Source organism: Enhydra lutris, unplaced genomic scaffold, assembly GCF_002288905.1.
Source record: "Enhydra lutris kenyoni isolate GAN:26980312 unplaced genomic scaffold, ASM228890v2 scaffoldscaffold37, whole genome shotgun sequence".
Lineage (NCBI taxonomy): Eukaryota > Metazoa > Chordata > Mammalia > Carnivora > Mustelidae > Enhydra > Enhydra lutris.
In genome coordinates this window covers 12,359,194-12,373,750 of record NW_019154121.1, presented here as the reverse complement: position 1 = coordinate 12,373,750, position 14,557 = coordinate 12,359,194, and the positions used below count along the sequence as shown (strand labels likewise).

The window sequence follows — 14,557 nt, the reverse complement described above, 5'->3', positions numbered from 1 at the left end:
TCACCCAACAAAGTAGTCAGAATCCCTTGGCTTACTCCTCACTTCCTTGCTTATAAAACTGTTAAACTGGGAGACTAGGAGATATCTGAGAGTTCACCTTCATCTAACTTTTGGCTGGTGCCTCTCACTATTGTAAAGACAGAGGAAGGCAGGGCATAACCTAGAACATTCCAGACTAGTTCCTGGTTGTTGTCTCTCCAGGCTTTGGGGAACCACTGCCATCATAAAGCTCACTATTTACCCCGACAGCTAACTTAGTTTTGAGTAATTCTGAAAGTTAGAACTTTGAGCCCTATCTTGGCCTCTACAATCGCACACAAAAATTAAAATCTAAGCAAACCAAATAAAGTCTAACCGTCTCCATTGTTTTCTACCATGTCATTCAACAAATACGGCCTGAGGGTCCACCACAACAGACTTTCAGTACATAAAGGTAACAGAACTCCCAGGAACACATCAATGAAACAACAGGACAACACAACAAATATTACTCAATTTTCTTCTACAGACATTTATTAAAGGTCGATTTATCACAGATCATGCTATACATAGAGAACAAAATGATTAGTTAATACAGAGTACATTCGTGCCCTCAGAATTTAAAGCCTAGAGAAGACAAACAGCAATTATGAGAGAGAATGCTAAGCAGTATATAATACGGGGCCTCCTAATACAAGTATCTGTAATTCTGTACCCATCAAGTTGTCTTCTCCATCATCAAAACATTTATGTGCAAAGTTGCTCAGAGAAAAAGAAAAAAAAAAGACTTCAGCAGAGGTGATTTAAAATTCCATATGAAATACATTCTTATATACATTAGCTGCTTTGTCACTATTCACATCCTGGAAGTTAGGTTGAAAATACACAACTCTTTTAGAACTCTGGAGACAGTAACCTGGTATGTTTTTTAGAACACAAGAATGAAAAATATTAACATAGCATTGTTCCTGATTTGTGCTTCTAGAATCCTATAGGATTAATTCTTTGTAAGCTGATAATACTTGTGAAAAGCCTTTGAAGAGACAAGGGAAGTGTGGTCAGTTTTCCAAACACTTAAAAATCCTGGGTAATTGGGTTCTGAAGACACACAGGGAGAGTGACAGATTTTCAATCTGGAAGAAGGTGAGAACGTGCTATCAAAAATCACTCTACGTTTACAGCACTTAGAATAGTGCTACCTGAGCAGAGGTGATTGCAAAGAACAACATGAACCAAATAATGCCATTTCTCCCACTAACGGAAAGAGCTGGGGAAGGTTTCACAGAGGCAGCATCAAGGTCCTGAGTGATGAATTACCAGGTCCAGAGGTAGGATGGAACAAACCATCTAGGTTTAAGTATTTGGGTATAGGGTGACTTTACCTTTATAAGGCATGACCTGCCCAGAATAACAGACCAGTGCCTCTCAGAGGTCATAAAAGTTATCTGAACCAATAAAATAATGAAAATCTGGTATCTAGAGCTCCCTCCATTGAAGCGAAGATACAGGAGAAAAGCCCTCCCGGAATATAGGGACTAGGTGTAACCCCACATTTTCAATTTACCATGGGTGGTATTAATTCTGAACTGAGCAGGAAACCAGTACATTGTTTAGTAGGAAAGAGCTGAAAGATAGCCATCAGTGTGAACAATAGTGTAATGAAAGAAGTCAACTTGGCAAGGGTACTTAATTTGTAATTAATTTGAAACTTACAAAACTCTCCTTCCAATCTAGAGGACTACAAAAGGAAAGAAGGTAAGTTATCCTCTTGAAAAGAACCCTGGTTTAGGAAAGAAAGGGAATAGCCAAGTTTGGTAAGGAAATAGAAGCTTTAGGCCAGTTCTCCTAAAATTTCAAAAGGAGCCATGCAATGCAATTCATTCCATTAAACCAGCATTTGTGATGCTTACGAACTGGGGTTCACCAGAAAATCTACTGAAATATTACTCCAAGTACCATTGTTTCTTTGTGAAATGGGTTTTCTTTTACTCTTTAGCCCCAAGGAGGGCCTTAGGCTTAAGAGACTAGCTCTTGTCGTTTTACAATTAGATGCAGTGTGAGCTTAAACACCGTTGAGACTAATCTTCCACATCTATAAAATAAAGTTAGTTTTTAGAACTTAGAACAAAGCTGGCATCTAATCAAAAAACAGATGAAAAAAACTACTAATCACCCCACCTTTCTGGCCAGGGTAATGCAGGACTATCATCTGCAAAATTACCTTTTAGCAGTTTGACTTATCTCAGCAAGCCCGGTCCCCCAGACCAGTCCTCCCCAGAATCATCTTTCCACCAACAACATATCTGTACGTCTCAAGATATCCTGAAGCATTTTCTCCTTACAACAGGTGCTGGGGTTTCTCAAGGTAATTAGAGAAAGAAGGTGCACAAGAAGATAATAAACTGGAAATAAAATCTGCACGATGAACAAAATTAAACACAAAATTCAAATCCTCATCAGTCTGGAAACAATCATCTCAATAGAGTAGTATTCGAAAGGGAAAAATGTGAGTTGCGTATCGTTCTTTTCATTCAAAGGCTGAATGGTGGAGCCACCTAAGACTTCCAGACTTTTCTTTCCTTTTTCCTGTGTAGTCTCTGGTTGTTCACATTTCAAAATGGCGGTTGCTGCTTTCCAAGGAAATGTTCAGGAGGGCAGCTGCCTTGGAGGTAGGTCACCAGGACTCCTCAGCATTTTACAGGCAAAGACAAGACTCCAGAAGGGAATGCAGCTGCCCCAGGCCTCTGCTAGCTGTCAGAGGAAGGCAGGTCCATGGCTGCATGTGGCTCTGCCTCTTAGCCCCAAAGTCTCTGTGTGGCTGCTGTTTTAAAAGAGGCCCTCAATAGATGCTCTATTTAACAACTAAAAGACAACAAAAACTAGAGTTACAAGCCAACAAGGATCACACTGTCTCTTAAGAATGTTTGATCATATTAATTTATGTAAACACACACACACACACACACACACACACACACACACACAGTACTAGTATTTGAAATGCTTGTAAATTTTTAGTGCTATTTAAGACATTCACGAAAAGCTGCCATTCTAAAAAGCTGAATGCTTAAGCAACATGTATCAGGCACACAGCCAACATGCTCAAGAAGCACATGCAGATGCATTTGAAATTAACTACCACTGTAGAAATCTAATTTTGAAATGTACTTAGAAGAAACAGGCTAATCTTACAATCCAGATGCATTAACACGTGTATCGTTCAAATTCTACATGGAGGCTTAAGGATGCTTTGATCTGTACTTCCATGTACCAGGCTATTTACCCATTTACAGAGCAAATACCTACTCGGGGCGGGGTGGGGGGGGCGAGGGGAGGTATCTTCTAATGGAGGTGTCCCTCTAATTAGAAGGAACACTGAGAGTTTTAAGACAGAATTTTGTAAACTGCACAAAAAATGAGAAGACCTCATTTTTTTGCGAGGAAAAAGTGATGAACTTATTTGGGGAAAGTTTCCTATTTTATCTTCCTATGCACCTGCTATCTAATATATTAAAGATCCTAATAAGTTCTGAAATAAAGGAAATGATTCAACACCATCTATACTTATTCAAGTACTAGGAATTCAGAAAAAAAAAAGCTTATTAATTTCGGCTCTAATTTCCACTTTCATCCATTCACAGCAGCTGCCTGGAACCACCTTCAAAGGTTCACAGGATGGAGTGAACAGAACTGATGAGCACTTCCTACTTAGCAGATGTGTGGGCCGCTGCTGGGCCATCAACAGTCTGGAAAACGCTGATACAGGATAAAGCTGTGGAGCTTCTAACACTTGCCCCCAGTTCCCTTTTTCATACCCCCCTTCTGTACTTAGGAGATTGTAAAAGAGGTAAGGAAAGGGGAAATAATATTGTGTTAAAATGCAAGGAATAGTTAAGTCCCTATCAACATTACTCTCTAACCACCCTTTGCCCATAAAAATGTTAAGACCTCTAAATTTATGGATCCAGTGAGAGTAATGATTTAAACAACTTTTCTAAGTATGAGGAGAATGTAAAGAGTGAAAAAGGTCCTCTTCCTCCTAGTCAGTAGTCTGTGCTCTGACCAGGAGCCAGTGTGAAAAAAATGGGGGAATCTCCCAGGGATGAGCGGCAGGTATGTGGATTTCTCTGGAAGAGCCGCCCTCTCTACCAGAAGACAGACCTAAAATGTCAGAGCCTCCCATGGTTCCCTCTTGAGCCCTTTTAGGAAAAAAATGAGCAACCCGAGGAGCACAGCTACTTCAGGGAAGTGAAACAACCTTGGGCTGACCTTTTCTTAACCGAGTCTTGATCTTTTTGGGTTCGGGTCTGCTTAGGTTAGCAGTATCAGACTCGGGAGAACCAATCTGATGTGTGCAAAGAGAATAAAGTGAAAGCTCACTCATATACAATAGTGCAGACGGGTAAGAAATGGCAAGTAAGCAGGCTCAAGCAAGGAATCTGTGCAAAATCCCTAATCTTTCCAGTCTCTCTCACCCAGAGGAGTCAACAAACACTGCTCGCTTTTAAGAAGTTAAAAATTTCAACAGAGCTCACCCAGTTTGTTCCTCAGATGTCTCAAATCATGTACCCTCACAGTTCCCAGCTGCATGAACAACTGACTGATAAAATCAGTGACATCCTATGAAGAGTTCACAACGGGAAACTCAGTCATCATGTTAAGATTAAGCATCACCATCAAAGAAAATGAAATTAAGCACGGACTGTTAAACTTCCCACCCATTCCCTAAGCGGAAACACTCTTAAGAGTAAACCACAAGTTGTTAAAATTTAAAAAAAAAAAAAAAAAAAAAAAAAGGCACCCAAATCTGGATCTCAGTATGCTGAATCTACCTTAAAATAAATTACCCCAAAAAACAAGTATTCTGAAAGCCGAACCATTAGATTTAAAAAATGAACCCAGAAAGCAGAATGAAAAAAATGAAAAAAATGTGACAAGATTCCCAAATCTTTAATTGTAGAAACCTGACTGACACTTCTGGTTGTTGAGATAAACTGGAAATTGACAAGTCAGTAGCTCACAAAAAGGGCTATAATCCTCTGGTATGGCTTTCTCAACATACAGCTCGTTTCCAGTAGCAACCTGCTTTTGGAACACCCATAGAAGTGTTTTTTAGCTTAGAGTTTTACTAAGACTAGTGGGCCCTAAACAAAATCTGTGAAGTTTGCTTGGTGGTCATAAAATAAAATTTTCAGCTATGAGTCTAGTTTCCCTTCTACACATCTTCAGCCCCTGAGTGACTTAATCTTCAAAACAAAATCAGTTCCTGCGCTACTGCTTCATTCTATAGTCTCAGAGAAAGTGAAATGAGAAGCAGGAAAAGGCTAGAAAGTCTATTCAACCTGAGTGTGTTCTTTGGGACTTAGTATCTTTCATATGACTTTCTTCCTCTGTACAATTACATAGACAGTAGAAAGTGAACAAAATACATAAAAGCATTAAAAAGTCATTTTTCGGGGCGCCTGGGTGGCTCAGTGGGTTAAAGCCTCTGCCTTCGGCTCAGATCATGGTCCCAGGGTCCTGGGATCGAGCCCCGCATTGGGCTCTCTGCTCGGCAGGGAGCCTGCTTCTCCCTCTCTCTCTCTGCCTGCCTGTCTGCCTACTTGTGATCTCTGTCTTTCAAATAAATAAATAAAATCTTAAAAAAAAAAAAAAAGAAAAGAAAAAAATAAAAAATAAATAAAAAGTCATTTATCCACCCAACAGCAAGTTGCCATAATTAAACATCCTGTCTCATTACATTTGGTTTTCATTTAAGGGGTCTGCTGCTTGGGCGCCTGGGTGGCTCAGGCAGTTAAGTGTCTGCCTTTGGCTCAGGTCATGATCCCAGAGTCCTGGGATCAAGTCCCACTTCGGGCTCATTACTCAGTGGGAAGTATGCTTCCGTGCCCCTCCCTTAGCTCCTGCACTTGCTTTCTCTCTCTCTCTCCCTCTTGCTCACTCTCTCTCAAGTAAATAAAATCTTAAAAAAAGAAAAAAAAAAGAGGTCAACTGTTTTTAATCTGCAGATATTCTCAAGCGGTACCTGGGTTTGAGAATTACAACCAAATGGTAAAGTGATTAAATCTGAGGACTCTTAGAAAACAACCTGCAGTCAGTACTGTCATTTATTTTGGCCAGTACATTATTTTAAAAGGAAACTGAATATGAATACCTCTAAGAAAGTTTCCATTTTGTCATTGGTTCTAACTGCTCCTTACTGTTTTACGTTAGGGTCACTTCAAATGCTTAGGTACCTGCCTGGGTGGGCCCTAAATGCATTTGAGTTTGTAACCCCCTACAAAGCGTTCAGATAATTGAATGTATGTGGGAAGTTGAGTAGAAAAACTTACCTCCTAAGAATATATACCCAGTACTTCCTGCAAAACTGAAACTATCCAAAAATTTTCAGTGTCGAGATGTATCTCCTTCCAAGCTTTTATCTAGCTTGAAATCACATGCGATAAAAAAAGATGATCTCGACTTCACTCCCAGTGTCTCAAGCAGGTAAAACTACAGGGCGGGGGGGTGGTGTGTGGCAGTGAGAGAGGTGGGGGGTGGGTGATGGGGAAAGGGCTTACAAACCTTGAGTCATTAAAAATGCCCGTCTTCCAAGTGAGGCCTGAGAATTTTAATGAGGCAAATTCCTACCAATAGCAGTGGTATCACAACCATTTCAAAGTTGGCATGCAGGGAGAATGACATGGAAGCTGTATGCTCCGTTGAGATGTAGGGTAGTCTGGGGAGCAAGTGGCCCAGGAACCTAACAGAATACCTTGCCCAGATCACCTGCTAGGCAAACTCTAGTAGCAACAGTAACAGACAATCAAATGCAAATGTGTCATGTAATGAAAGCATATCTGAAGAGGACAAAAGGAAACAAGCAGTAGGGTCTGGTATGAGTCAAAGGAGGAATCTAGAAATCCTCTTGATGTGTAGACTAACAATGGACAAAATCAAGAGGACAGATGGACATGGCAAAAATGTCAGATGTTTCTTTAGAGGCAGACTAAATGGAGGATGTTGTAGTTTACAGGACACATTTTAAATACAAAATTTAAATACAAAATTCTGCTTATACCTCAGTAATTCTTCATTTCTAAAAATAAATTAATGTTGATTCTCAAAGCTATTTTCTAAGTCTGTAAAAGAAGCCACGTGTGCTTTGTGCATTTCAATAGCACTCTTTCGCAAAATAAATTATAATTTTTTTAAAGATTATTTATTTATTTGACAGAGAGAGATCACAAGTAGGCAGAGAGGCAGGCAGCGAGAGAGGGAGAGGGAAGCAGGCTCCCTGCTGAGCAGAGAGCCAGACTCGGGACTTGTTCCCAGGACCCCGAGACCATGACCTGAGCCGAAGGCAGCAGCCCAACCCACTGAGCCACCCAGGTGCCCCCGCAAAATAAAATATTAAAAAAATAAACTCAATTCCACTCTATCATTTTTCTCAGATTTTTAAAAAATTCAGTTCCTCATTACCCTGTCAGCTGGATTTGCTAAAAGGACATAGATTTTATCACGCTGCAAAACATGTTGACCTAGAACTACTTGATTAGGTTAAGAGAAATTTTAAAGCCAACTATCTTATATATATTCTGCTCTGTTTATTGAAATTACGATCTTATCAAAAAGCCTAACTACTGTCTAGTCAGAATGATGGATTTCTCAGCACGAAAATAGCTCTGAAAACGATTCTGGTCAAACAGGCACTTCAAGAAATATACTGTAATCAGTTAATGGAAGAACATTCTTCCCATTTTTATTCCTAACCAGAGAACACCATTCAGGAGCCTGTGATTAGGTCGGGTTCTGGCCTAAAACAGTGTGACTGAGTACACTTATAACCTCATTTGGCATTATCAAGTGGCTCTCTACTGACCTAGGACTTATGTTCTAAGGCTATGGAAAAATACCAAATGGGCTTACACTGTGATTTAAAGAGAAACACAAAGAGGTATTCCGATTCCTCATCCAGCCACCAGCTGTTGCCTCTGTCGCTACCAGCTCTGGATTCTTCTTTAAGCTGAGAGCAGACTTAAAGTACTAATGCAGGGAAACTGTCCGTATCTATTTCCAGTTATGGCTCAGAAATTAAGTGGTGACTTTAGAAGTCTGCCCAACAGTTTCTCCCATTCTACAGAAAGGAAGAATGAAAACTTTCCTAAGCCAAATGGGTAAAACTATTTTATTGACTCATCTATACTTAAATACAACTCCCATCTAACCCTTAAATAATTTTTTATTCAATCTCTTTCTCAACTGAATTCTACTTCACAGATTCATTTTCATTTTTTGAACAAAGTTTCGACCAAGTGCCTAGTATGTGTCAGGCAAAAAAGGACAGGGTGGGGGTGGGGGGAAGCCTTGAATACCTCCTTGTACCTCAGTTCCACAGGCAAGTGGTTCTCAACATGAAGGCAAAGAACTTTCAAAGGGTTGCACAGAGTACCTACAAGTCTGTGGAGCCCTAGGCTCATCAATGTGTAGACCAAGAATTATATTCGCAATGAATTATACTCACTACCAAAGTATTACAACTTTAAAGACTCATACAGGTACTGTCATGTATTTTTTTTTTTTAAATACACAGTATCCATGAGTGATAATAAAATGTTTCATAAATGGTCAAGCATGAGCTCCAACCACTAAAATGAACAGCCGGCCCTCAACAGCCTAAAGGACAGATCAGCTCCCACCCACTGATTATCAGAGCAGCCAACCCAGGCATGAGGGGATGATTTTTCCTCTTGTTCCCGCTTTCATTTTTTCATGCTAAAGGGAGATTCTCATGGGGGGGGGGGGGGGAAGATGGGGAAGGAACTATTTTTCTTATTCTTTTTTTTTTTTTAAAGATTTTATTTATTTTTTTGACAGACAGAGATCACAAGTAGTCAGAGAGACAAGCAGAGAGAGAGAGAGAGTAGGAAGCAGGCTCCCTGCCGAGCAGAGAGCCCGACCTGGGCTCGATCCCAGGACCTGGGATCATGACCTGAGCCGAAGGCAGAGGCTTTAACCCACTGAGCCACCCAGGCGCCCTATTTTTCTTATTCTAAGAAAAATAGTTGGCTTGGATGTAACACCATATTGTAGTGATTAAATCGCAAGAAATCCCAATACATTTAGAGGTTACGTTTTTGTTGGTGCTTTGTTTTTCATCATCTTTAACAGATTCTTTCCCCACTTTCCCACGAATCACTACAATTGGCTAACTCTTAGCAGATGTTCCAAAGGTTGTAAACCCTACTTCCTGAGAAAGTCTGTGTTTGTTTATACTCTATTTATAGTAAGAGAGGCAAGTCTCAGGTTTGTGCCCTCAACTCACTTAAACCAGTTAGCACTCTGCTAACATTACCCTAGAACGTGTCTGCAATTGGAAGCACTGTGTTAGAACAGAAGAATGGACAAGACTTCTTCCCCAGTGAAAGAAGAAAACAGGCTGCACTGGCAGGGCTACCTTTTACTTTAGCCCAAGGAGTAACTCAAGTTCTCTGTTTGTCTCAGCTTAGTAAAGTGAGTTATTCACATTAATATATCTAGCACATTCTAACAGTCCCCAAATTTACAATGGTCCAACTTACCATCTTGGGCTTTACGAGGGTGTGAAAGCTATACACATTCAGTAAGAATCAGAATTTGACTATTGGTATTTTCCTGGGCTAGCACTATGCAGTAGGACACTCTCTTGTGGCTCTGGGCCAATCAGGAGCGAATCAGTCAGCCCCGTGATCCCAAGTGCAGGGCTTGAACTCAGGACCCTGAGATCAAGACTGAAGTGGAGATCAAGAGTTGGACACTTAACCGACTTGAGCCACCCAGATGCCCAGTGCTGTCACTTCTAGTTATCTTAAACTAAAAATCAAAATCCTGAGGGTCTGATTAGAAGCTTCCGATACCAAATCACTGAAAATACAAATGCATTTCCAACAAAACTAACCTTAAAAAAGGCAAACCACTTGTAGTCGTTCAATACAATCTCAAAGCCTTGATTGTAAATGATGGTGAAATGGCCGGTATTGCCGAGATCATCATGTACTGTGTCCAACTTCTCAAGATGAACCACTACTTTTTTTTCTGGTTGTCCTAAAAAAAAAAAAATTCACAACACAGGAAAATTATTTGGACTTCAATAAATGGGAGGGAAAATCTCCTCTATAATTTCCATTATTTTTAAGCAGCTTTCCTTTCATGCTACTGGATTTGGACCAGTCTAGCTTGTGAAGATATCAGTCTCCATCCTGTTGCTTCCCTCTGCACACTCCCACAGGGGTCTGAGGCAAGCCTGTGAAATGAGGGCTCAACAGAGCTGTCAAGTAGCCGACCAGGCAGAGACCCCAGAAAGTACAGCCCTTACCTTCCCAGAACATCCAAACACTGAAGAAATTTGTCCACTAAGGAAAAGGAGAAATAAGGGATGTTTAAAATGATAACACAGAAATGTGTTGAATACAGAATGCCTATCAAAAAAAAAAAAAGAAATATAAAAGGATCTGCTATCAGATTATAAATACAAAGGAAATTATCTCTTCAGAGAAGAAAAGGGGTCTCTTTCAACTCAATGGCTCTCTAGTTCAGAACCTCAGAATCTGAATCCTTCTACAGTATTCAGTAAACGCAAGGTTTCTTTCCTATAAAGATATTTTGCGCTGACAGGAACTAAGCTTTCAACTTTCAGAAGATGGGGGTGTAGATCTGTGTGCGTCTTTACTAGATTAAAGTCAAAGGTCTGACTTACAGACACAGGCAGGCTGAAAGGGTTCTGCTCTGTCCATCTGGAGGTTTCACACTTTGGACAGTTTTTCCAAGTTTCAGATTAATGCTCTGAAATAGGAGATTGCATGTGACTGAATAGCGCCAATCCTGATCTCCCTCTCCTTTGGACCTCCACATTACACATTTAAAACAGAAGGTTTGGAATGCCCAGGATTAGGAAATGCCACACAGTCATCTGGAGTTGGACAGTTGAACAGGTCTGTTTTAGTAACAAATGACCTGGCAATCATCCTTCTGCTGACAAGGAAATCACAGAAGACAGATTCACTTACTCTGCACATACCACAGGGTGGTAAGGGTTTGCGTAGAACAAGAGTGCCTCTTCTGAACGGGAGATAGCTTTTTTCCTTCTCCCTTCACTAAATTCTTCGTCCTCTGTGTAGCTACGTTATCTGAGGGCATGTGGAGTATCCCAGTGGTGTTCTAACCCTAGGTATTTATTGACAGCTTTCCACGGGCTAGACATTGTGCTTGTCTCTGGGCATTCCCAAACATAATTACAGACTAAAGAGTTATTTCCAAAAAAAGAACGGAAACAAAGAAACAGGGAGTGTTGGGGGGCAACTTTTATATATCTCCCTACAATACATGAAACAATGTAGCACCATACCAAAAGTTTTCTTGGACTAGCAGCATCAACACACGTGTAAATCAAAAACACTGGGCATAAGGGCTCTTTCCCACAAGCTAAGAAAAGGAAAAAAAAAAAACACAACAAAACCTTTTCTTGCTATGCTTTCCAGTGTTTGAGCTCATTTTCCATGGGCAAAATTTTTAAAAATTCAGATTGGACAGGGAGATCATTAGACTACACTGTCTCAACTCTCTCCCAAACTAAAAAGACGAAAAAAAAAAAACCCCAAAAAACCAAAACAAACAACCAAAAAAAACCCAAGGGGAATGGAAAGTTCCTGACGAAAGTGTTTAGGTCCGGTAACAACCAAAGAAACGTGAAATGGGAAGTTCTTAGCTGCTGAATTTAGCCTTCTTGGTCCTGGAGCGGGAAAGGGCACCCCAAGGGGCTTTAGGTCCACCCGGCTTCCCACTGGCACCGGCCCCGGGTGAGGGCGCTCCTTGTGAGCGCTGCGGAAAGAAGAGCTCGGGGACGGAAAGGAAGGAGTCCCGGGCTAAAGCGGGTAGGGTGGGAGTCGGGGGGCGCCGGCGGCTTACCCATAAGCAAGCAGTTGACGTTGCGCTGGGAACCAACGGGGCCCACCTGGAAGACCCACGTGCCCAGCAGCTCAGGGTAGGTGCAGTTGGCAGGTGTATCGCCGTGTGCGGTACCGACGCCGCAGAGGACCAGGAGGAGGGCGGCCAGCAGTGAGCGGGGACAGGGACCCATGCTGGCGGGGCTCTGGAGGGGAAAAGACGAGACAGACAGCGGACCGCCGAGAGCGAGGCGATCCGGACAGCGCGTGCCTTAAAATAACCAGAGCTGCCGGAAACCCGCGGCCGGCGGGGGCGGGGTCTGGGGCGCCGGGGGCGGGGGGGAGGGGCGCTCGGGAGCAGTCCCGCCGGCAGGTGAGGCTTCCGGAGTACGTGCTCCTCGGTACCTGGCTGCCGCTGGACCGTGAGCCCGGGGAGAAGCGAAGCACACGTTCTATAACCATGGGACGTCTCAAAATAGGACTTGAGAGCCACAGTGACTTTGCTTCTTGAAAAGTAACCGGGCGGCGGGAGGGGTACGTGGAGAAAAAGAGAGAATGTGTGCGGGAGGGAGGCGACCAAAATCAGAAAGAGGTCCTCGGAGGGAGACTGAAGAAGGTAAGGCTAGGGATGCAGGAGGGAACAGACGGAAGGTGGGAAACATTCCCAGATAGGGAGAGATCTAATAAGTGGGGTTTTCTTTTACTTGCTTTTCTTCTCCACTTAGTCCTCAACCAACTCAGTTTTTTTCCCTTCCTCGGAAAAATTTTACTCGCTACCCCCAGTCACCCTAGCTGTTTGAGAACTGCTCTTCCTTCCGTTTTCCAACAAAACGCTCACAACCTTTTTTTTTTTTTTTTGCTTGGTTTTGTCTAGTTTCCTGTTAATGTTATTTATTACCCACAAGAGAATTCATTTGTCGTGCAAAGTTGCAGTTTTTGAGTATTCGGTTTTTTCCCGCCTGCAAACTTTATAGGATTTGGTTAACACATACAGGCACACACATGCACAAAAGATGTCAGATCATGTGACTCAACCCCTTCTTCTCTAACGATGAAAAGCAGGAGGCGCAGAGAGAGGAAGTAACTTGCCCAGAGTGAGGAAGGAAGCTGGTGGGAGAAAGCTGCTCTTACCAGCAGGTTCCAGTGTGCCAGTCTGACTGCCAATAATTATTAGGTAGCACTGTTTCCAAGTGCCTCTTTGCTTAGTTTAAATATCACCCTTTTCTGTGAGACCTTCTCTGACTTTCCTGGCTGTTGGTGGAAGTTAGGGCTTCTTTTGCGCACAAAACCCATTGTGCGTTTTAGGCCTTGTGTCAGCATCAAGGGCAAGTGATGAACAAAACAAACTTTTCTGTGTCCCTGCCCTGTAGGGCACATGCATTTTGCCCTCATCACACTGGTTACAAGTAAATAGGCACATTTTCCACACGATTCGCCTTTGTCTCCCTAGATCCTAATGCAAAAACACTCAAATTTTCTTGGAGTGTTAAAATAAATACATAAGTGAAGGGGCTCAGAGCAAGTCTTCTCAAAATGTGCCCCTTGTGCATGTGGACTGTTTTGAGCTGAAGGTAATTAAGACTACAAGGTCAAGAGAAACATGTTTGTCTCAACTACCTAGAAGAATCTAAATGGGGATCTTTCTCAGAATGGGAGTTATTACCAGCGATAACATTTTTTTTTTTTTGACTCATCTGTATTGTAGGGCAAACATCTAATTATCAAATACCTGCTCTTCTTATTGCTGTGTGAATCCTACACCTCTCCTTTGAGGTGCCAGGCCCCTATCATGTCTTTAGCTCAGGTTGGCGTATATACCTCATTTCACCTCTCTGGCTTTGAAGTGCTCATGTATGTGGGGTTCCTGTACAGAAAAAAATCACATTTTATTTCCTCCTGTTAATCTGATCCATGTCAATTTAATTCTTAGCTCCGCCGGAAGAACTTTTGAAGGTAGAGGAAAATTTTCTTCTCCCTGATATTTACCTTGGTTTCTAAGCCTGAAAGCTGATTTCAATTTGGCAAGAGGAGTCACACTTGGAAGCTCGGAAGTGGACATATTCTGTAATGCAGGCACCAACTGCGAAGGCAGGGGTGGGGCCTTTTAGATTTTATAGTCCTATACTTAAGATTCAAAGTTGACATCATGTAATTACGCTAACACACTTAGAGATGTAGCACCGCCTTTCCAAGTCCCTGGGAAAGCAAGCTATTTGTTGTTAAAACATTAAAACTTTTACTAGGTTGTCAATATCAGAGTTCAACAGTCCCGTTGTAATTTTCTTTGATAGCTGTAATCAAAGTAGCATACCTAATTGTGAAGAAAGTTTAAATAGTCTTTTTTTTTTTTTTTTTTTTTTTTTAATTTGAGAGAGAGAGCATACAAGCAGGGGGAAGGGCAGAGAGAGAAGGGGAAGCAGACTCCCCAGTGAGCAGGGAGCCAGACGTGGCACTTAATCACAGGGCCCAGGGATCATGACCTGAGCTGAAGGCAGGCACTCAACCAGCTAAGCCACGCAGGTGCCCCTAAATAGTCTTTTTTCAATGAATGATAACTGAAAAAGGATTTTGGAGACCTTTTAGTCTAATGGGTTCATTTTAATATTGGAAAACGGAGATCCAGGGATCATAACTTGTTCAATGTCACATTGCCAGTTACTGAGATTCAAAAATAAGCC

General features: G+C 41.8%; 1 protein-coding gene across 3 annotated transcripts in view; it reads right to left on the bottom strand.

The window, feature by feature from the left end:
- Positions 1–12,142, bottom strand: part of LOC111154405 (cathepsin C) — a 35,778-nt gene extending 23,636 nt beyond the window's left edge. For 2 of the 3 annotated variants that reach the window (XM_022513965.1, XM_022513964.1), the window contains exons 1-2: positions 11,902–12,142; positions 9,896–10,041 (exon numbers count right to left, since the gene is read on the bottom strand). In XM_022513965.1, the coding sequence (XP_022369673.1) occupies positions 9,896–10,041; positions 11,902–12,073 (318 nt within the window). In that variant the 5' untranslated portion in view covers positions 12,074–12,142. Of the gene's footprint in view, positions 1–485; positions 2,842–4,514; positions 4,600–9,895; positions 10,042–11,901 lie in introns of those variants that run through there. The other variant, XM_022513967.1, reaches the window with a different exon arrangement.
- Positions 12,143–14,557: the final 2,415 nt, after the last annotated feature.